Genomic DNA, 26,968 nt, shown 5'->3' on the forward strand with positions numbered 1-26,968 from the left:
AAAAATAAAATCTCAACAAGTGTGCAGGGGAAAGTATTAGAGACAGAGAGAGAGGGTGGTGGCTTTATGCCAGGCATTGAGAGGCTAAAGTATAAGAGAGAATAGGACAAGCACAGGTGACTTGGTAGAAAGGAGTTTCATGGCTATCCCACATTATATAAGAGTGGGTGGGAGTAGCTGGGAAAAAGACAAAGATGGAGATGTCAAAGTAAACACTTAAGGAACAAGAAGGTGAACATAAGAGAGGACACAACCAAAGAGACAAAAATTGATATACCACCACCACCACCACCACCACCACCACCACCACCACCAACAAGCATCAAGAAAGAAATGCTGCTGCTTCACTCAGCAGACCAAGACTGAGACCAAGGAAATTAGAGGTAGTCCACATCACCAAAAGTAATTTCATAAATGTGGCTTAGTTGATAGTTTTTAAGCGGAAACAGACAATGGCTTAATTGCTGGTTTACAGTGGGAACAGATGGGTTAGGTGATGGTTACAATGGAAACAAGTGATCTAGTTGATGATTTGCAGTGCTGACATTGAATAGTTTCATAAGCAAATGATTAGACTCATGCGAGCTGGCAGAAACGTTAGCACGCCGGGCGAAATGCTTAGCGGTATTTCATCTGCCGCAACGTTCTGAGTTCAAATTCCGCCAAGGTCAACTTAGCCTTTCATCCTTTCAGGGTCAATTAAATAAGTACCAGTTACGCACTGGGGTTGATGTAATTGACTTAATCCCTTTGTCCTTGTTTGTCCCCTCTATGTTTAGCCCCTTGAGGGCAATAAAGAAATAAGAAATACTCGAGAGTAGAGTAACCCTGCAGATTTAGACCACCCTACAAGCTAACAGAATTATTGGGTTGGCCAAAAAATCCGTTCAGTCTTTATGAAAACTAAACTAGAAACACTCTAATAAGTAGCTAACTTCAGTCTGTCTCTTGTGCATGCACACTCATTAGAAACTTGATAATTCAGTGTAGTTCAACATAAACTTGTTTAGAGACAGATTGAATTTTGTGTGCTTGGAATCACTCTGAAAGTGGAGAACCAAAACAAACATTGTGCTTTTATTTTAAAAAAGGCAAGAAAGCAGTGGAAACCTGCAGGAAGATATGCACTGTGTATGGAGGGAATACTGATGCACAATGTGTGCCAGAAGTGATTTCTGAGATTTCAATAGCAAAATCTATCTGTTCAGATGCACGTTGCTCTGGCCGCCCAACTGAGATTAACAGCAATACCAACCCCCTCCCCACCCCATTATGACCCAGATAATCACAGATATTCAAATCAAGTGTTGAAAACCAACTGCATCAACCTTATGTCAACAAGCTTGATGTTAGGGCTCACATCAATTGAATGAGGCAGGTAACTCCACCAAAAACATTTTCATCAGCAATTTGTTGCAGAAACGTGAAGAAAGTATTTTGCAATCCACCACAAACAACCTGCAAAGCAGGATGTCCCCCAAAGAAGGTCATGCTTTCAATTTGGTCAGATTGGAAGGGTGTTATCTTTTATGAACTTCTTCCAATAGACAGGACCATCAATTCGATGTGTGCTGTGCCCAGCTGGACAAAACAAATGTAGCAATCTACCAGAAGCATCCAGCACTTGCTGACTGTAAAGGCACTGTCTTTCATCATGACAATGCTAGACAACACACTTCTTTGCAAATGTGGCAGACATTACTGAAGCTTGGCTGGAAAGTTTCACCTGACCTTGCATCATCAAATTTCCACCTATTTCAGTCTCTTCAAAATTCATTCAGTGGACAAACCTTCCATTCTGAAGAGGATATTGAAATTCACCAGGAAGAATTTTTACCAATAAAGACAGGAAATTCTTTGAGCAGGGAATAATACATCTGCCCATAAGATGGCAGAAGATACTGGAATGAAACAATAATTGCACCACAGACTAAATAAATCACTTTGTGTTTAAAACTGGCGTCTTTATTTTCACTTAAAAAAAAACTTTTTTTTTTTTTACCCAACCAAATAAAAGATACAGTGCTAGAGTTATGAAGATGCTGAATAAATGATAAAATTGTTAGATTATAAACTATATCAGGCATTAAATTATAATTTTACACATAACAGCCTATTTTTTTCAAGTTAATGAAATTTAGAAGGTAATACACATGCACATATACATGTAAATAAAATAAAATAAAGAAAATTTTTTTTTTTTAAATTCCAACCAATATCTCAGTAAATACCTAAATTTGCAAAACAATTTGAGTCTTGTAATGACATGAGAAAATGAAAGTACGAGTATTAAGAATGTATTCTGTCATTGGAGAGAAAGAGGGAGGAATCTTAAGAATGTGTGAACAGCACTAGATGTAAACAAGCCTAGATACAAATTACCCTTTATCAGGAAGAACTTTAGATGCCACAGATATTACGTCATTTATTAACATGTCTTATAATATTTACCAAAAACTGTACACTCGTCTCATAGCAAAGGCACTAACCCAACCTGCCAGAGACTACCCCTTACTCATGTATTCGTATTGGAATTAAAATCTCAATCAAAACTGGATCAAACCACAATGATGCATTGGATTTCAGTTGATTAACACCAGAATAATATTACAATATATATGTTACTGATATTTTACTAACTACTGCAAAAAATTTATTATCTGGTGAATTAATTAAAAAAAATATGGGTAGTCTAATGAAATACAGACACAAAAGGTTGAACAAAATATAGGATGAAAAAAATAGTTTACAACTTACTATGTACAATTATTTCAACCATTACAGATGCTGGAATATTAAGGACTGGTACTATGAATTTCCACATTTCATAGCCACCAAAATATGTTACTAAATAAAAGATTGTCATTGCCTGGAATTAAATAGAAACAGAACAATAATAATAATAACAATAATAATAATAATAATACTTTCTACCGAAGGCACAAGGCCTTGAAATTTTGCGGGAGGGGACTAGTTGATTACATCAACTCCAGTTTTTCACAGGTACTTAATTTATCGACCCCAAAAGAATGAAAAGCAAAGTCAACCTTAGTGCCCTCATTAAACACACATGATGGTCTTCTTTCAGTTTCCATCTACCAAATCTACTCAGTTTGATTGGCCCAGGGCAATAGGAAATGACACTTACCCAAGGTTTCACATAGTGGAGCTGAAGCCAGCACTACACTGCTGAGAAGTTTGCTTCTCAGCTACACACCCACATTTTCACTTAATTTTACTTGCCATATATTAAATCCGGCTATTATTGCAAGGCTGTGAGGATATTAATATGCTGTAATTGGTAACACTTCAACTTATTGATCTAGTCTTTGGACATTCAATACAATCATTATTGTTTCAATGCCCACTTTTCTTTGTTTGCAAAGGATCAAATGAAACATTAGGCAGCCCATGTTTCACTGCTTGTACCATGGCTGTTTGCACCCAGGTATCATACAGTCTACTTTTCACTCTGAGCAAGAAGCTTTTTGTTACCAGCAGAGGTAAGAGCTCTCTGAACTTTGCCCAGATTATTCTTATTCTAGCAGCTATTCTCTGAGAGCATCCATCCCCACTACTAACTTGGGCACCTAGGTAACGAAAGCTATCAACTACTTCTAGTTTTTCCCCCCTGACATGTGAAAATTGAAATGAGGTGTATAGTCATTGCAGCAGAATGAGTATGCACTCATGTAAAACAATAGTTGAATGAATGAGCATAAAAATGTTAGTCAAATGAAACTACTATTATAATGAATAGAGAAAAACAAGTTTCAGTGACTCATGTTAATGAAATCTGCTGAAAGTAAAGAGCTGACACCTCTTCAATCAATTCTAGTATTACAAGCTCTTTTATTGAAATTGTTGACAAGTGTCCCTATTCTCTTTGATTTAATGTTTTGTGTTTTTACTAATATATCTGTCAGACTATATTATTAGGTACATAAGAGCCTACAGGTGTGGTGGAGGAATTTAAACCTGTATTGGCAATTTGTGAAGTGTTTGTGGAAGTCTTGGCTTTTTTTTTACAATATCATGTTAGCTTTTTTATTTTTTGATTTTCAATGTACCTTACTTTCAACTGTAGCATATATATGAAAGAAGGTATGTCACAGTAAAATTGTATAAAAAATGTAAATATGGGAGCAGGAACATTCAACTGTATCTGTGTCGCAAATATTAAACCCTGCCATTGGTCAACTCATTTACAATGATCAACCTTCTCTCTTAGTATGGTTTAATGAGGGCACACTGTATTTTGTTGTGCAATTTGAAATCCAGATGCATGGATGGTTGTATGGTTAAGATATTCACTTTGGAATCACTGGTTTAGACTTCATTCTCATTGCATGTAGATTGGTGTTTTCTTCAATGACTGCATGATGGCCAATGGCTTGTGACTGAATCAGCAGAAAAAATTATAAGAAACCCAGTGTGTGTGTGTGTGTGTGTGTGTGTGCATGCATGTATGTATTTTTATCTTTCTCATGGGAAATTTTATGCACTGATTGTAAATAATAGTGTCAGTTGTTTGTAATTCTATTTTCTGTGCAAATATGCCTAGCCATTTAGCTGTTTATTGTTCAAAGGGCTAGGGTAAATATTTTGTTTGGAAATAAGTGACTGTTAGCAACAAGGAGAGCATGTGGTTGTAAATAATCTGCCTGAGTCACTGAAACTTGTTTTTCTCTATTCATTATAATAGTAGTTTCATTTGACTAACATTTTTATGCTCATTCATTCAACTATTGTTTTACATGAGTGCATACTCATTCTGCTGCAATGACTATACACCTCATTTCAATTTTCACATGTCAGGGGGGAAAAACTAGAAGTAGTTGATAGCTTTCGTTACCTAGGTGCCCAAGTTAGTAGTGGGGATGGATGCTCTCAGAGAATAGCTGCTAGAATAAGAATAATCTGGGCAAAGTTCAGAGAGCTCTTACCTCTGCTGGTAACAAAAAGCTTCTTGCTCAGAGTGAAAAGTAGACTGTATGATACCTGGGTGCAAACAGCCATGGTACAAGCAGTGAAACATGGGCTGTGACTACCGAAGACATGTGTAGGCTTAAAAGAAATGAAGCCACTATATGCTCCACTGGATGTGTAAAGCCAGTGTGCATACATGACAGAGTGTAAGTGCCCTGAGAGAAAAGTTGGACATAAGAAGCGTCAGATGTGGTATGGTTATGTGATGCATATGGATGAGGACAGCTGTGTGAAGAAGTGTCACACTCTAACAGTGGAGGGAACTTGTAGAAGAGGTAGACCCAGAAAGGGATGAGGTGGTGAAGCACGACCTTCAAATGTTGGGCCTAAATGAGGCAATGACAAGTGACCATGACTTTTGGAGATATGCCGTGCTTGAGAAGACCCAGCAAGTCAAGTGAGATCATAGCCGTGGTCGATGCTAGTGTCGCATAACTGGCTGGTTTAAAAGCACCCTTCAATCGTTGGGCAATCTGCTGTACTTGTGAAGACCTATTGAACTGAGTGAAATCATAGTCATGGCCGATGCCAGTGCCGCCGAACTATTTTATTACTTTAAATCCAATTATTATTCTAAAATCCACTGAACTGTTTTACTGAGTGATTCTTTTAATGTAAATATATATCCATGAAGTGGAATTTGTAGCAAATTTTCATCTTTGTAGATTGTGGTAAATTCAACAGTGTCTATTTTTGTATTAAAAATTCAGTTATCAGCCCGTTACTTTCACCAGATTTCATTAACAAGGAGTCACCGAAACTTGTTTTCCGCTGCTCATTTTAATAGTGATTTTATTTGGTTGACACTTTTATATACATTACAGCAAGCATTCATTCAAGTACAGGTTATCAACCACAACTGGTCATAAGTCAATTTGGTCATAAATCAGCCTATAGGCCTATATATAGCTTTGTTTTATATCTTTACATTAAGGTATTTTCTCAAGTAAAAGTCATTCTGTATTATACTATATATAGGTATTAGTAAAAAATTTAGGAGTCTCAAGCAGTCTTATAAACAAAGACAAGGTTGCTTCAATGTCTTGGGGAAGCATTTGTTAGCTGACATCATCCATAGATGGGTTAATTTCTAAGAAATTAAACCTATTAGATTTCTGTTGAACTTTATTATTGCTGCTGGGAGCTGGCATGCCAATCATCAAAGTCAATCGGCCATAAGTCAATGACGACATTATCGTGTTTTACATGACTGATATTCCTAGATAATTCCCCTTCAATTGTTTTAGTATGGCTTGAAATCAGGTTTTGCTCTTTGCAACAAACCACTAAATCTTCAGTGACCTTACATTTTACACCAAGAATCAGATCATTCACTAGCATATGATTCCATCATGTTGAAGATTGACTGCAACAATTATTAAAATTACCATTATATAGGGTGTCCACAAAGTCTGGGTACATGGAGTAAATAAAATCTTAACATAAACAATTAAATATAAGAAATAATAATTTCTTAAAGTATGTATTAATCCCCATGTGGATACATGGAGTAAATAAAATCTTAACATAGACAATTAAATATACGAAATAATAATTTCTTAAAGTATGTGTTAATCCCCATATACCCAGACTTTGTGAACACCCTGTAGTATAGACAACTCAGTACACTAGATAAACGCAGAAGACTTGAAGCACTCAGAAAGAAATCCCTGCAACTCATTTAACATAGTTTCACATTTCTGAAGTTACAAATTAACTGGTATATACTTATTGGAAAGTCATGTGTGATTTAAGAATCATCATGACTTCCATATTGTAACTGTTTCAGTTTCCACAGACTATCTCAGATCAAATCACTTGCAAAACAAATAAAACTCTGATGCAAATGAAAGTTATTTATGTAAAACAAATTAATTATAATTTCAAAATAACTGTTTAATGCATTTCCCATTTACTTTAATCAAAAATAAACAGGACATATTTGAAATTGTGCTCATTTCATTAATTGCAATCATTATTTGTTTGATTAAAATATTCAACTGTAGTTAAGTTACTACTGTTAGATGAAATCTTATTCTAAAGTAGCCCTCAAAGAGAGAAAGAAAGCAAGGTGAAGCAAAGTAATGTCATGAATAAAGCCATATTATGCAAATATAACATTTTTTTAACTGAAGCCAAATCAAACAGAACTTTTATATTGACTGGAAAATCAGCATAACATTACATCTGGATTTCAAATTGCAATACAAAATACAGTGTGCCCTCATTAAGCCATACTAAGACAGAAGGCTGATCATTGTAAATGAGTTGACCAATGGCAGGGTTTAATATTTGAGACACAGATCCAGTTGAATATTCCTGCTCCCATAGTTACATTTTTCATACAATTTTACTGTGACATACCTTCAAAGATGCACACCACAGTGATGTTGATACAATTTAGAAACAATTTTAAGTCCCCACCAGTCTAGTTCATCAAAAACTTGCTTATGATTAATGCATAATATAATGTTAAATATGAAAAACATGGAACATTAGAAAATATCATTTAGAACACTTTCGATCAGTATTATATAACAAAACTTGAAAATTTTTCGGTCATGCCTTCCAAATTCATAATGAATAATATCTATCAAGGTAATGCCATAGATTTTATTCATGCTGAGCAGAAAGTTGAATGGTTAAAAACAATTAAATCATTCACCTTCTGACAAAAATTTTAACTTCATTCAATGCCTAGCTCAAAAAAGAAACATACAAACTTTCAGCTAGTTTGATCTAATCCCATCTTCTAAATGTGTATAATTGGATTTGAAAACAAATTAGTCTATTTATATCATGATTCTACAAGAGTTATCATGAAGAATAATTTGTTTCAGTTAAAAAATCTCCAATAAAACAAATTCACACCATGAAAACATGCATATTTGGAGTAAGAGAAAGTGAAGAGGACAAAAGTCATACATCATCATCATCATCGTCGTTTAACGTCCGCTTTCCATGCTAGCATGGGTTGGACGATTTGACTGAGGACTGGTGAAACCAGATGGCTACACCAGGCTCCAATCTGATTTGGCAGACTTTCTACATATTGGCTAAATATAGAGAGAGGGAAGCAAAGGGTGGAAGGAGTAAATGTATGCATATAGTAGAGAAAAGCTAGTCATCTACGGGAAATAAGAAAGAAAGGATATCTTTCTGAGAGGGATGTTAAAAGCAAATGGCAAATATGATGTATACTGGGGAAATGTTGCACATTTTGAATCCTGACTTTCTTCCCTCAGTCATTATTCTGGAATGCGTCCATCCAGTACTGTATTATGACATAGCTAGTTGTGAGGTGCTCACAGTTATTTCAGAGCAACTGCCACAATATTCCTTAACAGGGAACAGAAAAAAAACTAGTTTGCTTTTATGATCTATGATTATATAATTGACTGATCCTAACACTTTTTCTTCTCTTTTCACCAATTTACCATCTTTGGTACATGTGAAGGGCTCACCAAGAATAACCAGAACATATGACCTTTATAACACTGTCACTCAAAGATCACAGTAGAAGTTAAAACTGATTATTATTATTATTTTTTTTTTTTTTTTCAACCTTAACTCAGGTTTAACTTGGTTTATCTTACAGAGTCTGGTTTAAAGAGGGTTCACTTTATACTCTTTTACTTGTTTCAGTCATTTGACTGCGGCCATGCTGGAGCACCGCCTTTAGTCAAGAAAATCGACCCTAGGACTTATTCTTTGTAAGTCTAGTACTTATTCTATCGGTCTCTTTTTGTCGAACTGCTAAGTTACGGGGATGTAAACACACCAGCATTGGTTGTCAAGCGATGTTGGGGGGAACAAACACAGACACTCAAACACACATACATATATATACATATATACGATGGGCTTCTTTCAGTTTCCGCCTACCAAATCCACTCACAAGGCTTTGGTCGGCCCGAGGCTATAGTAGAAGACACTTGCCCAAGGTGCCACGCAGTGGGACTGAACCCGGAACCATGTGGTTGGTAGGCAAGCTACTTACCACACAGCCACTCCTAGTTAACATTCATTTCTAAACACTGACACAAAATCAGAAATTCTAAAGAGCAGATAGGTCAATTAAACTGATTTTAGTACTTGACTATTACTTTATTTTATTTAAGCTCAGGATGTAAAGACAGCAAGGCATCCAGTTCAATATACTGACAGTTCCAGCAAATCCATTACTCTGAGTTGTTACTTTAGTTTATCAACCCCAAAAGGACAAAAGGTAAAATTGACCATAATAAGATTTGAACTAGGAGAGCTAGAAGAAGTGCTGCAAGGCATTCTATTAAACACTAATGACTTTGCCTATTAAGCTGATAAAGCAACATTAATTTCTAACTTGCACACACATATCTTTAAACTGAAAATAATAAAATGTACATATACATGTGTATATTTAGATATGTATGTATGTATTAAAAGTTAGCTGATGATGGAACCACCATATGATAGTGTGGCCTGCAAGAAATAACAGCTAAATCTCTCTTTAAATCTCACCCTATTGTCTTAAGAAAGGACAAACGCAATGAGTAATGTAGTCCTAGATACATTATGTCTGAAATAAAAAGAAAAAAAAAACATTGGTCATACATGTAATGCTTTTGGGTTGCAGATCTATCAGATCAAGACTGATCCAAGATTAAAAAATCTTCAACATACAAATAAGCAAGCAAAAACATTCACAAAAATGTTAAAACCAAAAAAAAAAAAAAAAAAATTAAAAATCATGTTAATTAGGTAAGAATTGATCAAGCAGTCAATTACAAATACAGAAACCTAAAATTGTCTGTCACAGATTTAGAAATTAAATTGAATCACTTAAACATGGACCAATTAAATACAAATTTGAGCTCTGGACAAAATGACTTGCGGTTTTGTTCTGGCTCTTTACAGCCCGAGTTCAAATCCTACCAAAGTCAACTTTGCCTTTCATTCATTTGAGGTTGATAAAGTAGCAGTTTAGTAGGGGACTGATGGTATCAACTGACTCCTTTATCTCAAAAATAGGTAGCCCTATTCCTAAATCAGAAACAATAATTATGGTTAAGAGGAAAACTTTATGACCCCAGCAGAACCTCAGAGATCGATACAGTTGCTTGCTCACTTTGAACAGGCCTAAGTCAATTTTTCTTGTCTTCAGTGTAAAAATGAGCTTTAACCCTTTTGTTACTACATTTCTCTTAAAATACACTGCATTGTTTCAATTAATTAAAAAAATTATGAAGAATTTAGTAAAATAACTGTCATTATTAAGTTGGTGTTTGGAACATAAATTAACAACAAATTGTGAACGCGGTTTTAATTTAGAATACTCCAGAACATGTGGAGGCGCAATGGCCCAGTGGTTAGGGCAGCGGACTTGCGGTCATAGGATCGCTGTTTCGATTCTCAGACCGGGCGTTGTGAGTGTTTATTGAGCAAAAACACCTAAAGCTCCACAAGGCTCCAGCAGGGGATGGTGGCGAAACCTGCTGTACTCTTTCACCACGACTTTCTCTCACTCTTACTTCCTGTTTCTGTTGTGCCTGTAGTTCAAAGGGTCAGCCTTGTCACACTGTGTCACGCTGAATATCTCCGAGAACTACGTTAAGGGTACACGTGTCTGTGGAGCGTTCAGCCACTTGCACGTTAATTTCACGAGCCGGCTGTTCCGTTGATCGGATCAACTGGAACCCTCGACGTCATAAGCGACGGAGTGCCAACAACAACTCCAGAACATGAAGTTTTTATCACAGAACCAGGAGCAATCAGAGACAAGTTGGTATCAAAAGGATTAAACATATGGCATTTTACTCTAACACAAAGCTTATATAAGAAAAACAAAAAGATGAAATTAAAAAAAAAAGACACTGATAGCAATGACAAAAAGTTTATGTCTTAGAATGAAACAAGTTGTGAGAGAAAAAAAAAAAAATTGTTTTTAGGTTACTCACTAATTGACTTGCATCATAGCCCCATGGAAGAAAGAGAACACCAGTGTTATATTTCTCCCAATGAGAACAAAAGAAACTCATCATTGTACCTATGAGTATTGCATAGATGTGAAAAACACCAACACTGTAATCACCACGGCCAAACACAGAGTATATGGCAATAGGTAGGAATAGTGTTGCCCAGCTATCTAAACCATGGTCAAACAGTTCTCCAAGGGGTGTACTGGAATTAGTTCTACGTGCTTGTTTCCCATCAATACCATCTGCAAAATAATAAAATATTAGTTAGAAATGTTGAATTATTAACAGGCAAGTATGTGTTTCTAAAAGACAAACAAGTATTACACATCAAGAATACACATCCTCCCACTCACAGTCTGCTGCGCCAAAACAAGAGTTTAAGACTGGCAGTTCAAGAGAATTCCAGAATGTTGATGACAAAATTTTTATAGTTGAAGTCATAGAAAATCTAGATAAGAAATTTCAGATACAAAACCTGGTATCAAGATGCCCCAAAGACTGAAGTTTTATTAAGTAGGGTGTAGGAAAAAAAACAGAACCCTGCTACCACCAGGGATATGGTTGTGCTCAATATAGAGGAGGGATAGATAGAAATTCCATAAGGTGTTCTCAGTGTAAACTATGAACATGCAGATCATCATCATCATCATCGTTTAACATCCGCTTTCCATGCTAGCATAGGTTGGACGATTTGACTGAGGACTGGTGAAACCAGATGGCTACACCAGGCTCCAATCTGATTTGGCAGAGTTTCTACAGCTGGATGCCCTTCCTAACGCCAACCATAGTGCAGATAAATGCAGCAAGTAATGCTGACAAAGACAGTCAATTTCATATGTAGCAAGTGCACTGGAACAATTAGCACTAAGAGCATTTGGAGAATATTTTCTCAAATGCCCAGACAGCTCTCTTGAAGCAATCAATACCTTTTGTTACCTAGAAGACCTAATCAACAGCGAGGGCAGGTATTTTGAAAGTATATTAGCCAGAGTAAGAACTAACTGAAAAAAAGTTCAATGAACTATTATTTCTGCTGGTTTCTTTCTTGAAGTGAAGAGCAGATTGTATGATATTTGAATAAGAAGAGTAATATTGCATTACGGGCTTGAATGCAGCATACTTGTGAAGATTAGAAAGAAAAGAAGTGAGCATGCTTCATTGGATGTATGTTAGTATGCATGAACACTGGCCCATCATCCATGAAATAAGAGAAAATATTAGCTCAGTCCTCTCAGCTATTTTCTCAATTGGAGAAAATGTATACTCAGTCCTCTCAATTACCACCGCCTGAATCACACTAACCCTCCTGCCTTCCAAATCATGTTATGAATAATGTGGGATTGCAGTAGACCTTTTCTCATGTACAGCCACGAAGTCACTAAGCATCTGCTACCATCATCATCATTAAACATTCACTTTTCCATGCTTGCAAGGGTTGAACAGAATTTGGTGAGGTGGATTTTCTACTGTCAGATGTCTTTCCTGTTGTCAACCCTTACCTGATTCCAAGTAAGGTAATATTTCCCACCATATCAAACCTGTTTACACGGAAGATTGGAAATGAAAGTCGCTGTTTGCATGACAATGACGTGTTTACAGCAATCACACAATGTCAAGGCTAAGGGAGTGGCATACAGATACACGTACACATACAATGGCTTTCTTTCAGTTTCCATCTACCAAATCCACTTACAAAGCTTTGGTTGGCCCAGGGCTATAGCAGAAGACATTTGCCTGTGCCATGCAATAGGACTGAACTCAGAACCATATCATTGGGAAGCAAACTCGTTACCATACTGCCATACCTGCATCTATACCACACCTCTCTTTACTCTTTTATCTGTTTCAGTCATGTGACTGTGGCCATGCTGGAGCACTGCCTTTAGTCGAGCAAACCGACCCCAGGACTTATTCTTTGTAAGCCTAGTACTTATTCTATCGATTTCTTTGGCCGAACCGCTAAGTTACGGGGACGTAATCACACCAGCATCGGTTGTCAAGCGATGGTGGGGGGACAAACACAGACACACAAACATATACACACACTTACATATATATATACATATATACGACGGGCTTCTTTCAGTTTCCGTCTACCAAATCCACTCACAAGGCTTTGGTCGGCCCGAAGCTATAGTAGAAGACACTTGCTCAAGGTGCCACAGTGGGACTGAACCCAGAACCATGTGGTTGGTAAACAAGCTACTTACCACACAGCCACTCCTACGCCTGTATATTTGACAAATTTAACTTCTACAACGGCTATCAAGGGATATCAAGACAAGGAAGCACACACATGAACACACACACACACACACACACAAATTGCAGCAGGTCAAAATTTGGATTGCTAGTTCCACTACATCTAAACATCTTGCTTACATAAACATTGAACATATTGACCCTCATACTTACAGCAGTCTGGTAATCAGTGATTCAATAGAGATGACCAAAATAAGGTACGCTTTAATGTAAAGAGACAAAACTTAACACTGGTAATCATAAACATGGAAACACAAGGCTAGCTTCTATTCAAGGTTCTGTTTATCAAACTCTATCTTCAAGTGATTAGTTAAACCAAATTCAATTTATCTTGATTGTGTGTAATTTTGAAAATAACCCAGTTGCCTATGACTAGTCTCCACTATACTAGAAGACACATCTGTGCTTACACTAACTGGTTTTGTGTGTTGTTCATTCAATTGAAAAGTGAATGATATTTCCTGGATGAGGGTAAAATAAATGCAGGGAAGTGGCATATTAGATGTAATCTGATATGTCGAAGACTAAATCAAGATAAATGTTGTACAATCCAAGGCAACAGATTATAATTTTTCACTGAAATTTTTCCCAGTAATGGATAATTCTTACAAAATTAAATGCACTATTTCATTAATCATATCCAGCTTACATACCTTCACGTATCTCAAAAGAGAGACAGACAGACAGGTAGGCAGGCAGAAGAGAACCAGAATAGAGAAGAAAAAAAAACAATGTAAGGGAGACAACTCTGGATGTAGTGGAACAATGGCCTGAGTTTTTTTTTTTACTGTAATTTGTATATGTGTGGAAACCGTGATGAAGCAGGGGAGCTTATCATGTAAGATGGATGATTAAAAGTTGTTGTTCAAGAAGCCTTGTCATTCTTTCTACAGGCACTACGGAGCGGAGACTAATTGCTCAGCAGGTACTTATTTTATCAACCCCTAAAAGGATGAAAGGTAAGGTTAAACTCAGTGGAATTTTACCTAAAAAACTGTAATAATAGAACAACATATACTAACCAAAAACTGATCCTCATTTATTTTGAAGAATGAAAACTGTTTAAACTTCTATAAACCCGACTGCATTACAACCACTTACATTACATTGTTGTGATGAAAAGCTACTAACTATTTGTATTAACAAGTGTGGGAAATTACAAACTAATTCTATAATACCTATACTAATTATTTTACAATAGACTTGTCCTGTTATGATCAGCTTAAACTCTCATTTTACATGTTCATCTCTCCCTAGTCATCTATTCATGTCCCAGCTCTTGCACCTCTCTTTAAAGATTAAAAAAAAACTAAGAAAATTTACTGATTTGGTAATTAAAAATAACATGGGGAAATATTTCCCAACAAATCCTTCAGTATGAAAAACATATAGAGAACTAAGACTAACCTCAGCAACAAATGTACTTCACATTGGTTTCAATAGACTGTTGTGGGGGTAACATATACTCTCCTCCTTCATATGAATCTATAGAAACACTGGGGTAAGTTCCATTTCAAAGATCCTGCAAACTACCAACCTTGTACATTCACTTCCACCTTCTTCAATCCCATCTACATTTTAATAACTACCAGTACAGTTTCAGTAAAGTGAAGTTTACTACTTATTTGCTTTCCCATATCACTTACCACTGGTCTCTCAACCTTCAGAATCTCAACAAAATTATAGCTAATATTTTTGACATTAGCGAAACGTGTCTGGTCTGAAGCCTTCTCACTAAATTTGTCTATAGTTCCTATCTGTATCTTATCTCTCAGACTGAAATATTTTTTATCATACCATCAATTGTATTGAACTGACAAAATACTCAAAACCATTGTCAACTCAGGTGTGTCCCAAAATCTAGTTATGTGTTGAGAGAATGAAGATCTTTAGCCCTCATCAAACACTGGGCTTTTACAAAGCTCAAATGAATCCTACATTAGAATACTGATCACATACTGAGAATGGTATTGTTGTAACACAAACATAGCTTTAAAATAAAGCTTCCCAGTTCAAATCCAGTCAGGGTCTAAATACATATACATAATTACAACCATTGATGATGATTGGAGACCAAACCAACCATATGGAAGCATAGATGTAAATATTTTTCATATCTAAACATAAAACCAAATTTTATAAGCAGTAACACATCCAAGACATTAAACGTTTAGATTAAACAAATTAAAGTGCAATGAGATTCATTAACCAAAATATAACAAACCATCACTTACTTACCAAGAGTGTGAGCAATAAAATTATTCAAGGCACAAACTAACCACACCCAATTTGGTATTGGTGGATATTCAGGATTGTCAAGACTGGATGCATAAAATTGTACATCGTAGTAAGTCATTATAACATAACTTACTAGAAGTAGTAGAAAACCAACTAGGGTGAGTAGATTTGGAGCCAGCCATAATGGAAGAAACTAGACGAAAAAGAAAAGAAAGAAATTCAGAAAAGTTGCTTTTTACGGATGAAATATATGAAATATAAAACAGTTGTATAGTTATAAATGCGTTGGGGAGTTACTCGTTTTAAAATGATGATGATGATGTTGAATAAATATTTATTCATTGTAACTTATTTGCAGTTTGTATCATCATCATAACCATTGTTTAATGTCCAAGTTCTATGCTGGCATGGGTTGGATGGTTTGACAAGATCTGATGGACTCAAGAAATGTATCATTCACCAGTGAGTGTTTGGCGTAGTTTCTGTGGCCTCGATACCCTTAAAAATCAACTGAAGTAACCAAACATTTCTCACGACAGGATTTATATCAAATTTAATTTTCATCTTTCTGAGGTTTGATGAAGTAAGTCCCATTATTACTTACCAGGAATAAAAGAAATGTCAAAGTGTTCATCTTATTAATCAAAAGAAATACTCAATCCTTTAAATGATGAATATTGTATTTATACAATAAAGTTATGAGATTTTTTTGTTTTTTGTTTTTTTCTGAAGCTCCAAGTTAGCCTTGAAGAAATCAACAGAAGATTAATCATCATTTTACACTACTTTTTCCATAATTGCATCAGTTGAACAAACCTCCACTACAGTAACTCACTGAACCTCCCTGTAACCCAAGAAAGATCATATATATATATATATATATAAGGTTCTAAGGACACTTGTAAAAGTAATAGAAATATACTGTGGCATATTCCAAGAAGAATTAAATTGAAATTTTTGACATTCTCAAGAAAAAACCAGCAGATTGTGCCTCAATAGAAGCTGAACCACATTTTATCACCCCTGGAAAAACATACAAGATCAACAGTAATTTAAGTACCAACTCCTTACTTAAGTAGGGAGTACCATTTTGACAAGGTAATTTTGTAGCTTGTAGTATGAGGCTTGCATTGAAAGTGGGAAGAGGGGAATCACAATTAAATGAAGTTTTGAAATTACAACAAAAAGTTTGAGATTTCAGCCTTAACAAGAAAGGTTTCCTCTTTAAATCTGCTTTATGTTGGTTGTGTTTCATCAAACTATAGTCAGCTAAAGCCATTTTATTTAACATCCCGAGACTAACCTTTCAGAGATGGGATTCCTCAACACTAAAAACAAATGAGACCTCTTTTTAATTTAAAAATGAGAAAGCCACTTAAATTGATTCATTACAAAAGGCTTGTTGGTGGTAGACAACTCAAATTTGACACAGACATGTAGCTGGAAGTAAGCCATGAAAGAAAGATCAATAACCAAAGATATAATATACATGCATGAACAGCACTTACCTGTACAATCCAGTTCCAAAATGGATGTGTGATATATTGGCCGATAGGACTACTGTCTACTGCACTGTACTATACAAAAGAAAAATAAAAGAGAAAAAAAGAATATAAGTATATTGAAAAATATCAAGATATGTCAATAATAAAATAATTTGGTTTCAAACTTAGTTCCTTCCATAAATGCTTGGATCCAAGATTTCTATACAGTAAAACTAAATCCGAGATTTTTTCACTCAAGATATCCCCCATAATAATTCCATTATTTATTATAATATATATACAATATACAATGACTGTTACAAACCTTTCCATAGGTAGATGATACTGCTTTTTTTCTCTCAGCAGAACAGAACAAAAATACTCACATTGTGTCACATTATATATTTTAAGATACTGTTTTAAAACAATTTTGGCTTTATAATCTGAGACAGAGAAGAGTGTAACAAACAAAGAATCACAATTTCAACATAGTTGGATCTCATCAGTGTGCAATCAGAACCATACACATTTTCTTGCTTACCAACCACATGGTTCCGTGTTCAGTCCCACTGTGTGGCACCTTGGGCAAGTGTCTTCTACTATAGCCTCAGGCCGACCAAAGCCTTGTGAGTGGATTTGGTAGACAGAAACTGAAAGAAGCCCGTAGTATATATATATATATATATATATATATATATATATATATATATATATCATCATCATTTAACGTCCGCTTTCCATGCTAGCATGGGTTGGACGACTCGACTGAGGACTGGTGAAACCGGATGGCAACACCAGGCTCCACTCTAAATTTGGCAGAGTTTCTACAGCTGGATGCCCTTCCTAACGCCAACCACTCAGAGAGTGTATGTATGTGTGTGTATATGTTTGTGTGTCAGTGTTTGTTCCCCCCTCCCAACATCGCTTGACAATAGATGCTGGTGTGTTTACATCCCCGTAACTTAGTGGTTCGCAAAAGAGACCGATAGAATAAATACTAGGCTTCCAAAGAATAAGTCATGGGATCGATTTGCTCGACTAAAGGCGGTGCTCCAGCATGGCCACAGTCAAATGACTGAAACAAGTAAAAAAGAGAGAGAGAGAGAGAGAGAGAGAGAGAGAGCAAAGAGTATGTCAATCACTATGTTGTTTACATATCAGTATCAATCATTAGGTGGTGTAGTGGTAAGACTTAGTATTAGAGTACAAGCAGCACATATTTGGTAATCAGCGTAGAGTAAGACTAAGAATATGCATCCTTACAGAAATTGAAGTAACTCATGCATTTCAGTGTTACTGAAGCTTCGTCATATAAATCTGCAACTTTAGGGATTTGTCACGGATACTGACTGAGGCTAAAATGGTTAGATATTGAGCATTCAAAGTTCTAACAACACGCAAACGGAATGAGACCCAGTTAGGTTGTCATGCATGCTGACATTACACTTCCAGCAGAGCAAGCTCACCTCATTTCTTCCAGCTTCTGCATATACTCCACAGTCAGTGTAAACATAGTCAAGAGAGTTCCCTTAAGTTTTCTCATTTCATCCTTATTCCGGTTACTACCTTGCTTTCATAATGTCCACCTTAACTGCTAACTCAGTTACCTCACTATTTCTTATTTCTTTACTACCCACAAGGGGCTACACACAGAGGAGACAAACAAGGACAGACAAATGGATTAAGTCGATTATATCGACCCCAGTGCATAACTGGTACTTATTTAATCGACCCCGAAAGGATGAAAGGCAAAGTCGACCTCGGCGGAATTTGAACTCAGAACGTAGCAGAAGACGAAATACCGCTAAGCATTTCGCCCGGCGTGCTAACGTTTCTGCCAGCTCGCTATTTCTAGCAAGCTTTTTCAGTTGTTGAAATATTTCATTTCTTGAGTGCTCTTACTGCTAACTACTCGGGTGCAAATGAAGTCCTCCTGTCAGCCTACTTGAATTTTTGTTTCCTCTACACCTTTGTGAATCTATATTTTGTACTAGGCATCTAGTGTAGGGCTCCTACATACTCTTTTTCTACATATCAAGTATAACTACTTCCTAGGTGGCAGAAAAGTTCTGATATCTTATCAAAATTTTCGTCTTTGCTAATTGACCTTTGCACTTCTTAATTCCTGCTTATGCAACAGGAACTTTCTTGCTCTTCAACTGATTTCAATTAGGTCAATGGACTACAGAAGTACCTATGAACAACCTGTCTCAAACACCTATCACATCTTAGAAAACTAAAATAAGCAGGCGGTAGTGACAACTAAGTCTTGATGGACACCTACCTGCACAGTGAACTCATTGCTAACTATTTACCCAGGGAAGAATGTGAATTGTTGGCCGGCAGTTGAAGGAAGAACATGGCAGTCCTTGCTTAGGACTAATGTTGCTGTAATTTAGCCCCAGCAGACATCGTCTCCAGCTGGCTATACAACACAATCTGTGTCCTTACATTTTCGAACAAGGGAATCTAGCATCTCCAACTCAGCTCAAAACAATATCTGTGTATCGCGATTTCTGGGTTACTTCCCTTCATCAGCAGAGAATAATTTGTTTTTGATATTAATTTTCCAAAATAAATTATAAAAATAAATTATAAAAATAAATTCCAAAAAGAAAAAAATTAAATCAAGCATCAGCAATAACATACATATTCTTCACTGCAAACCTCAAATCATTACCAGTAACCAAATGAAATCATGCTTGGTATTGGCTAACAGAAAAAAAAAATAGAAGCAGATAAACTTAAGAATTACTAAAATGTGTGATATTCTGTAAAAATTACAGGGTTTGAATAACTTTTCTGTGGTACATAGCTAGTTTTGTATGGGGTCAACATGAACAGCTGAAGTAATTCTGATGCATATTAATGGTAGTTATATTGAAAATCCCCAGTGAACATAAGGGCAATCACCAAAGGAATTTAGACACAGAAAACCGAGATATTAAACTTAACACAGAGCTCTAGTCTAATTCATTACCTTATTTTTTTTTTATTTATAAGTGACTGAACTTTGGAAAGTATAAATTTCTTAATCCAGAGACAAATTCATCTTGAATGTGACTGAATGATACAAAAATAGACTAATTGTCACAAGGAATCAAACTATCACTGAAAAAATAGATAGAAAGTTATATAACATTTGAAAAAGAAAAATGTCTGATCTACAGCTTTATAATTTCATTGACAATGTTTAAAAGAAAGGCAGGTATAGTAGATTGCCCCTTTTGTCACCATATTTCTTGTTATAATACAGTATCCTTGTTTCAATAAATTTTGAAAATAACGAAAAATTACTAATACCCCTGTCCTTATTAATCTGATGTTTGGAACATAAAATATTGATGGAAGGTTTTAATTTATTTCACTTTACAATAAGTTTGTACCTTACAAACAAGAGCAGTCTAAGGCGAGTTGGTATCCAAAGGGTTAAAACCAGATCAGATCTATAATGAAAGGCGTTCTGACACTCCACTTTCAAACAGCTTATATCAGATCACGATATCTAATGTATTTCTCTTTTTAAAAATCAGCGAAAGATTATTTGAGATATCTGACTATTTCTACAAGTCGAGTGACCACTACGAGATTCCATCGGTGAAAGGTATTTAGTTTGATGTGAAAGCGGCACAAATGGCTAAGGAATAAAAAAAAATGGTGGACATTGAAATTAGACACTGAGGGAAAATGGCTGTAACTTTTTTATTTTTTAAGTTAGGCGATTTTCGTTTTCGATAATGTGTTCTATATGTCCCGGTCATGCGATTCCCACTAAAAAATTTTTTTGCGATTTCGCCCCCCACCCACCCTCGAGGGGGGGGGGGGGGGGGGATTTTCATTGTGTTCTACATGTCCAGGTCGTACGAGTAGCCTTCTCGCAACTTAAATGTGAAAATGAACGGCTTCAATTTATATTGAAACAGAAAAAGGATCACATGTGGAGTCCCCACCACGAAACTTGATATGCTAGAAATAACAGCTAAACGCGGACAATCCAAATCTTGCATTTACTCAGAATTTCACAGAATTTTGTTGATCCCGTTAGTGGGGTTTGTACGAATAGCGTAGAGGCATTTTGGTCACGAATAAAACGTAGGCTGAAATATAAAAGTGGATCATGCGGTAACATGAAATGGTCACATATTGATGAGGCAATGTACCGCAATTATTACGATATGAAGTGTGAGAATTTGTGGGAGAACTTTCAAACATTTATTAAGCACATAGCCGAAATATATCCACAGTGATTTCAGAAAGGTAAAGGTTACAGTTTTTTTTGCTTTCGAATTTGCTTTCTTTTTTTTTTTTTTTAATTTTGTATTTTTCGTTTTCGAATATATGTTCTCTGGTAAAAAGCGTGAAACTCGCAGTTCAACTTTCTGAGTAAATGCAAGATTTGGATTGTCCGCGTTTAGCTGTTATTTCCAGCATATCAAGTTTCGTGGTGGGGACTCCACATGTGATCCTTTATCTGTTTCAATATAAATTGAAGCCGTTCATTTTCACATCTAAGTTGCGAGAAGGCTACTCGTACGACCTGGACATGTAGAACACAATGTCAAAAATGAAAATCCCCCCGCCCCCCGTGGGTGGGTGGGGGTTCTCAGAAATTTTTTTTAGGGGGAATCGCATGACCGGGACATATAGAATACATTATCGAAAACGAAAATCGCCTAACTTAAAAAATAAAAAAGTTACAACCATTTTCCCTCAGTGTCTAATTCCAATGTCCACCAAAAAAATACTTTAGTGCGTTATATCATCGCAGGAAAACTAATGTGGTGGTAGTAACAGTAGTAAAAGTGATATCACACCAGGTGTTGAACTTCCACAACAAAACGAAATTGATGCAAGGGAGGCAACTGCATTTATATGAATAAATGATTTCCAAGTAAAACGGCCACATCCTAATTTTTGATCAAATACATCACAACATGAGGAGTACATGTTTTATCGACATGAAAACTGTGGTGGTGGCGGAGAAGGTGATAAAGATTATGGTGGCTATGTTCGACAATAAATCGGATGTTAATAGTCGAAACTTAATCTTTTGTATTAGCCATTAAGTATTTTTTAAACTCCCACACTAATCACGATAAGTTCTGAACAGTACCAAACACGTGTAAACTTGATTAACACAATAGAATTTACTCTAGTTCGGTGACATAACTAAGTAGCTCGCAGTAGCAAAGCCCACCGAGATAAATATCATTTTAAGTGGAATACTTTCAAGACTGAAGTAGTAAACCAATACTATTGAACATGCTTCTTTTGTCATCATGTCAAAACACAATTGTCAGCCTACATAAGCAAGATATAATGGGAGTTTCTGTGCACAACAAAACTTTTAGGGCAGCTATTTATAAGAATTGGATGAGATATGATGGCTCAGCCATCTCTCCCCAGTTCTTATATTAATCATTAAAATTCAGAAATACAACAACACGAGGGATAACGGTAACAACAGATCAATAATTTATTCTAGGTTGGTGTAGAGCCGTTTCGTTCCTGGGTGAACAGGCACGCCGCTAGAATACCAAAGGAAGATTCGACCACATGTTGGGGTCGAGTTGAGACATACGTGTTGTCACCACCGCTGCTGGATAGAAAAAAGATTGCGTGTTGTCGCCACCGCTGCTAGAGAGAAAAGAAGGAGAACGCTATTGCTTTCTCTCGACCTGTTGCATTGCGCATGCGTGCTCGGGTACTTCCGCTGACGGCTAGTCCCTTGCACATGCGCAATGGCACTTCCCAAGATGGTGGCCACACGCGCCACTACATATTAAACGAAGCGTATTCAAACTGCCTCGTTCACTGTACATGACACAAGCATTGTATGGCAGTATTTATTACAGTGCAATACCCAATCATTTATGTATTGTGAGGTTTCCCCCTCCCCAAGTTCTTTAACAGTGCTACGCATCGCAGATCTATCAACCAGATTGTTAGGCATAATTCTACCTACATAGATTAAATACATGATTGGATAATATTGTATATACTTAGAATGGAAAATGATTTTACTAAGGCTTTTTTTTTAAGGTCCTTACGCTAAAAACCAGTAAAACCTGGATAACTCTAAATCAGAATAGATTCAACATATACTTATTCGACAACCCTACGAGGAAACAGAACCCAAAGAAACTAGTAAGTGTTGGCTTTCTACTCAAGCTTGATAAGTTTATAAGTATTAATTGGATAGGAACCTGAACTGGTCCTTCAGCTTACCATTTATCTAAAACCAATTTGGTATTTGTCATCACAAGATATCTAATTTCTGTCAAGAGAATACTGTCATAGCTTGTAATGATATAAGTATGTACATTAGAATATAGAAACTGCTACATTCACACTTTTTCCTGAAACACCAACTACAATAACTGAAAATCAAAAGGTCTTAATTTTGTCTCACTTGCTGTACAGCCCTATATAAATGGCACCCAGGTTGTTGCATCTACGTGATCTACGAAATAGCTTTCAGCTAAACATTTATTTTCATTGGTAACGATGAATTGTACCAGTAAATTAACGGAGGATGTACGGATCGCAAAGGACAGCCATTTTATATACACGTGCTTGCTGTAGTCAAAAGGTACTTTACGTTTCAGAAAAGGGCTCAAAACCTACACAACGCTACAAAATTATGCTCTCTGGTGGTTTCTATTTACACCTAGATTGCCAGCGTCATTATCTTCTTCAAGTATACTACGAAGCACCGGCAATATGATACGATGAACTGGCCTTATGTAACTTAACAAATAACTGACAGATATTTGTATTTGCAGAACCAACATGTTCATGCTAAGGAAATACGTAAATGAAATATTGAATATTAGAAACATAGAAAGTGATTTATTACTGTCGTGTGTTAAAGTCAAGAATTTGCTTAGATAAAAGTAGAATCCCGAATACAAATGTTTAAAAACTACACAATACCCAAACTTTGTTGAGAGCAGTGTCATGTTAGTTACCTAGGCAAGAAGGAAGCTAATCCTATTGGAATTAACTGTAACCTGGTAATAGAGGATGAAGCAGGCTCAAGAGAAGGAGAGCTAAGTACAAAAGGAAACTGAAAGAATGCAACATGAATGGGTGGAGAACGAGGTGTTTACCAGTGGAGGTTGGAAGACGAGGATTTGCATTCGTACTCTCAGTAAGACCTTTGGAACTCTGAGTATTACAAGAATGAGCAGAAAGTACGTAAAACTAGCAAACAAATATACATGGATAAAAATTCGTTATTAGCCACAGAAGAAGTATTAGTTCAGAATAGCATTCTGCATAGCTTACTTAACATAGATATACTGTAAAAAAAAAAAAAAACCCACAGTGGTATTCGTTTTAAGACAGAATCTCTTATAGATGTATAGATCTAAAATGCACACAAGTATCACGAATAGACCTAACGCGTTCAGTAGAGATGATCAATAAACAACAAATACAAAGTCATAATCGTGGTTAAGAAGCTCGTTTTGCAACCACATGGTCTCAGGTTCAATACCACTGAGTAGCACCTTGGTCAAATGTCTTCTACTAGTCTTAGGCCGGTCAATGTCTTGTGAATGAATTTGGTATATGGAAATTGTGTGGAAGCCTGTCGTATATACACGTGTGGGGGGGGGGGTATTGTGTTTGTTTGTTTGTCCCCCATCTCACCGCTTGACAACTGCTTTGGGCTTGTTTATGTCTTCGTAACGTGGTAATTAGGAAAAAGAGCCTGACAGAATACCAGGCTTTAAAGAATAAGTACTGGGATCGATTTGTTTCACTAAACCCACCAAGGCCACAATCCAAGGCTGAGGGAAACGGGAGTTTTAAGTTTCCGCCTTCAGTCCTCTTCGGAGATAAGGAGCAAACTATGCCAACCACCTTCACTGTGTTACGGTCAAAAATAGTTGTCCACTTGGTAGAGCGGAGATCTATTATTTGTGAATTAATTTCTTCTAGAAATATCTGTCTGTATTACCATGTCACACAATCGACATTTAAATAAACAATGTCATTCACAAACACAGAGACCAAATGTTCTCAAAACAAAAATCACAAACAACTATATTGTTTGTCTGAAGAAAACCTTTATGACTATAGAGACGGCAAAATATGCAGTAAAGTAGAACCAACATATGCACCAAATGATTGGTTATATTAAGAATATCTGAGATTTGATAAGGTATATTAAAGAGTTTTTGCATCGTCTATATGATGAATCAATATGTAAATCGATAAAGCACTAGGATTATTTTAACGTGGTATCTGACCCATTTTCTTGTCAACGATCACTATGACCAATTTTTCTGCGCCCAATTCGACAAACTACTTTAAAATACAACTTTTGTAATTGGTTGTAATTGGCGTTCAGAAAGATCAACTGGGTACGTCCTGAGAAAACCAAATATACAACTGACGTTTCTTATGAATGAAAACGATAAGGATGCAGGTCTTTATTTTGTTGGCAGTAACTTTATGGAGGACACATTTTACAAGTTTAATCAAAGTATGGTCAGATGTAACATTAGATTTAATGATGCTGTGATCTTGCCATGAATAGAGATCAATGGTAAAGCAGTTTGACGAGTGTTTAGGGCAAAACATCTATATTGCGGAGCACTTAAAGAAACGGAAGAGGGTTGCATTGCTTAAAACTTGCAACACCACTCGAAGCAATGTAGAACACTTCAAAGCCTTTAAAATGCATGTATGCGATTTTCTTGAAAGTTCTCTTCTGGAAACATTTTAAACTTTACTTCCATTGAGATATTTAGGCTTTAAATTTGTAATGACGAAATATATATATATATAAACACGATCAACTAAGTCATTATCATTTACGGTAACAATATGACATTGTATGTCTGCAAAAATAAAGCTTGTCTGAAAATAAGTGGTGTGTGTGTGTGTATGCACACACATACACACACTTCCCAAGTAATGACAACCAGACTTGTAAAGCCGTTGCGAATTTTCCTGTCTGGGGAGGTCTTTAATGCAGTGTGTGTGTATGTGTGTAAATAAATGGCCTGTAATAAATAAGAAATAAAGATACAGTGTAATGAACGCCACTTTACTCGCTGTTAAAAGTATTATCAGCAGTCTGATCAAACAAAACTACATTTTAGAGTAAAAGGCATTTTCATAAAGCAAGAAAAAAAAAAAGAGAGAGACCAACATATATTTGCACCATTGGAGATCGATAATGAATACATGTTCAATGTTAAAAGTGGGTTAGCTTTGCGTTTTCTGTTATTCTAGATGTCAATATTTCGTGATTTAGAATTAATTGTATATTAAGCAAACATTTATTTTTAATCAATGTCTCCAATGGGCTTAACAAAAAGTTATTGTCTTTGGTTTTTCTCATTTACCATTAGGGAGGGCGGGGATTATAAATCATGTTCTCTTCAGCTGAAATAGTTCTGTACAATGAACAGTGAATTAGAGTGTAAGGTGCTCTTGCACAGTATCAGATTTCAGATAACTGACTGACTGCCTGCGAATCGAGCGCCAAACATGTTCAGTGTCAATTTTGTACCTTTCACTATCTCGCCGGAACCTGGAACCATTGCGTATCTATGGATTCCTGTTACGTCAAGAAATATGACTGGATGATTTTTTTCAAACAATCACACATCACAAAGTCAATATTCCACTGGTAAAGTATCATTTTGATACTCACACTTTTCTATGTTGAGGAAGTATTTGATCCATCTTAGTTTCAATTATTGATCAAAGCCTTGTGAGTGGATTCGGTAGACGGAAACAAAAAGAAGCCCGTCGTGTATGTGTGTGTGTGTGTCCATCACCGCTTAACAGCCTGCGTTGTTGAGTTTGCGTCCCCCTAACTTAGCGGCTCGACAAAAGAGGCCGATAGAGCAGGTACTAGGCTTTAAAAAAAAAAGTCCTGGGGTCGATTTGTTCGACTAAAACCCTTCAAGGCAGTGCTCCAGCATGGCCGCTGTCAAATGACTGAAACAAAAGAATATCACATACGAGCCAAGCAATATTCGGATAGCTGGTTATTTTTACACTTTCATTGTA

At 36.2% G+C, this 26,968-nt stretch overlaps 1 protein-coding gene and 1 long non-coding RNA gene across 3 annotated transcripts in view; one reads left to right on the forward strand and one right to left on the reverse strand.

The window, feature by feature from the left end:
- Window positions 1-26,968, reverse strand: part of LOC106883588 (ethanolaminephosphotransferase 1) — a 134,559-nt gene that overhangs the window by 38,103 nt on the left and 69,488 nt on the right. For both annotated transcript variants that reach the window (XM_089357264.1, XM_089357263.1), the window contains 4 exons: window positions 16,958-17,026; window positions 15,450-15,642; window positions 10,929-11,191; window positions 2,758-2,869 (listed from right to left, as the gene is read on the reverse strand). In XM_089357264.1, coding sequence (XP_089213390.1) covers window positions 2,758-2,869; window positions 10,929-11,191; window positions 15,450-15,567 — 493 coding nt within the window. In that variant the 5' untranslated portion in view covers window positions 15,568-15,642; window positions 16,958-17,026. The remainder of the gene's footprint in view (window positions 1-2,757; window positions 2,870-10,928; window positions 11,192-15,449; window positions 15,643-16,957; window positions 17,027-26,968) is intronic.
- On the forward strand, window positions 12,729-15,942 carry LOC149134009 (uncharacterized). Its single transcript, XR_016243072.1, has 3 exons — window positions 12,729-12,866; window positions 14,105-14,170; window positions 15,808-15,942. It is a non-coding gene; the product is annotated as an uncharacterized LOC149134009 (long non-coding RNA).

The sequence above is a fragment of the Octopus bimaculoides genome, chromosome 9 (assembly GCF_046866305.1).
Source record: "Octopus bimaculoides isolate indiv1 chromosome 9, ASM4686630v1, whole genome shotgun sequence".
Lineage (NCBI taxonomy): Eukaryota > Metazoa > Mollusca > Cephalopoda > Octopoda > Octopodidae > Octopus > Octopus bimaculoides.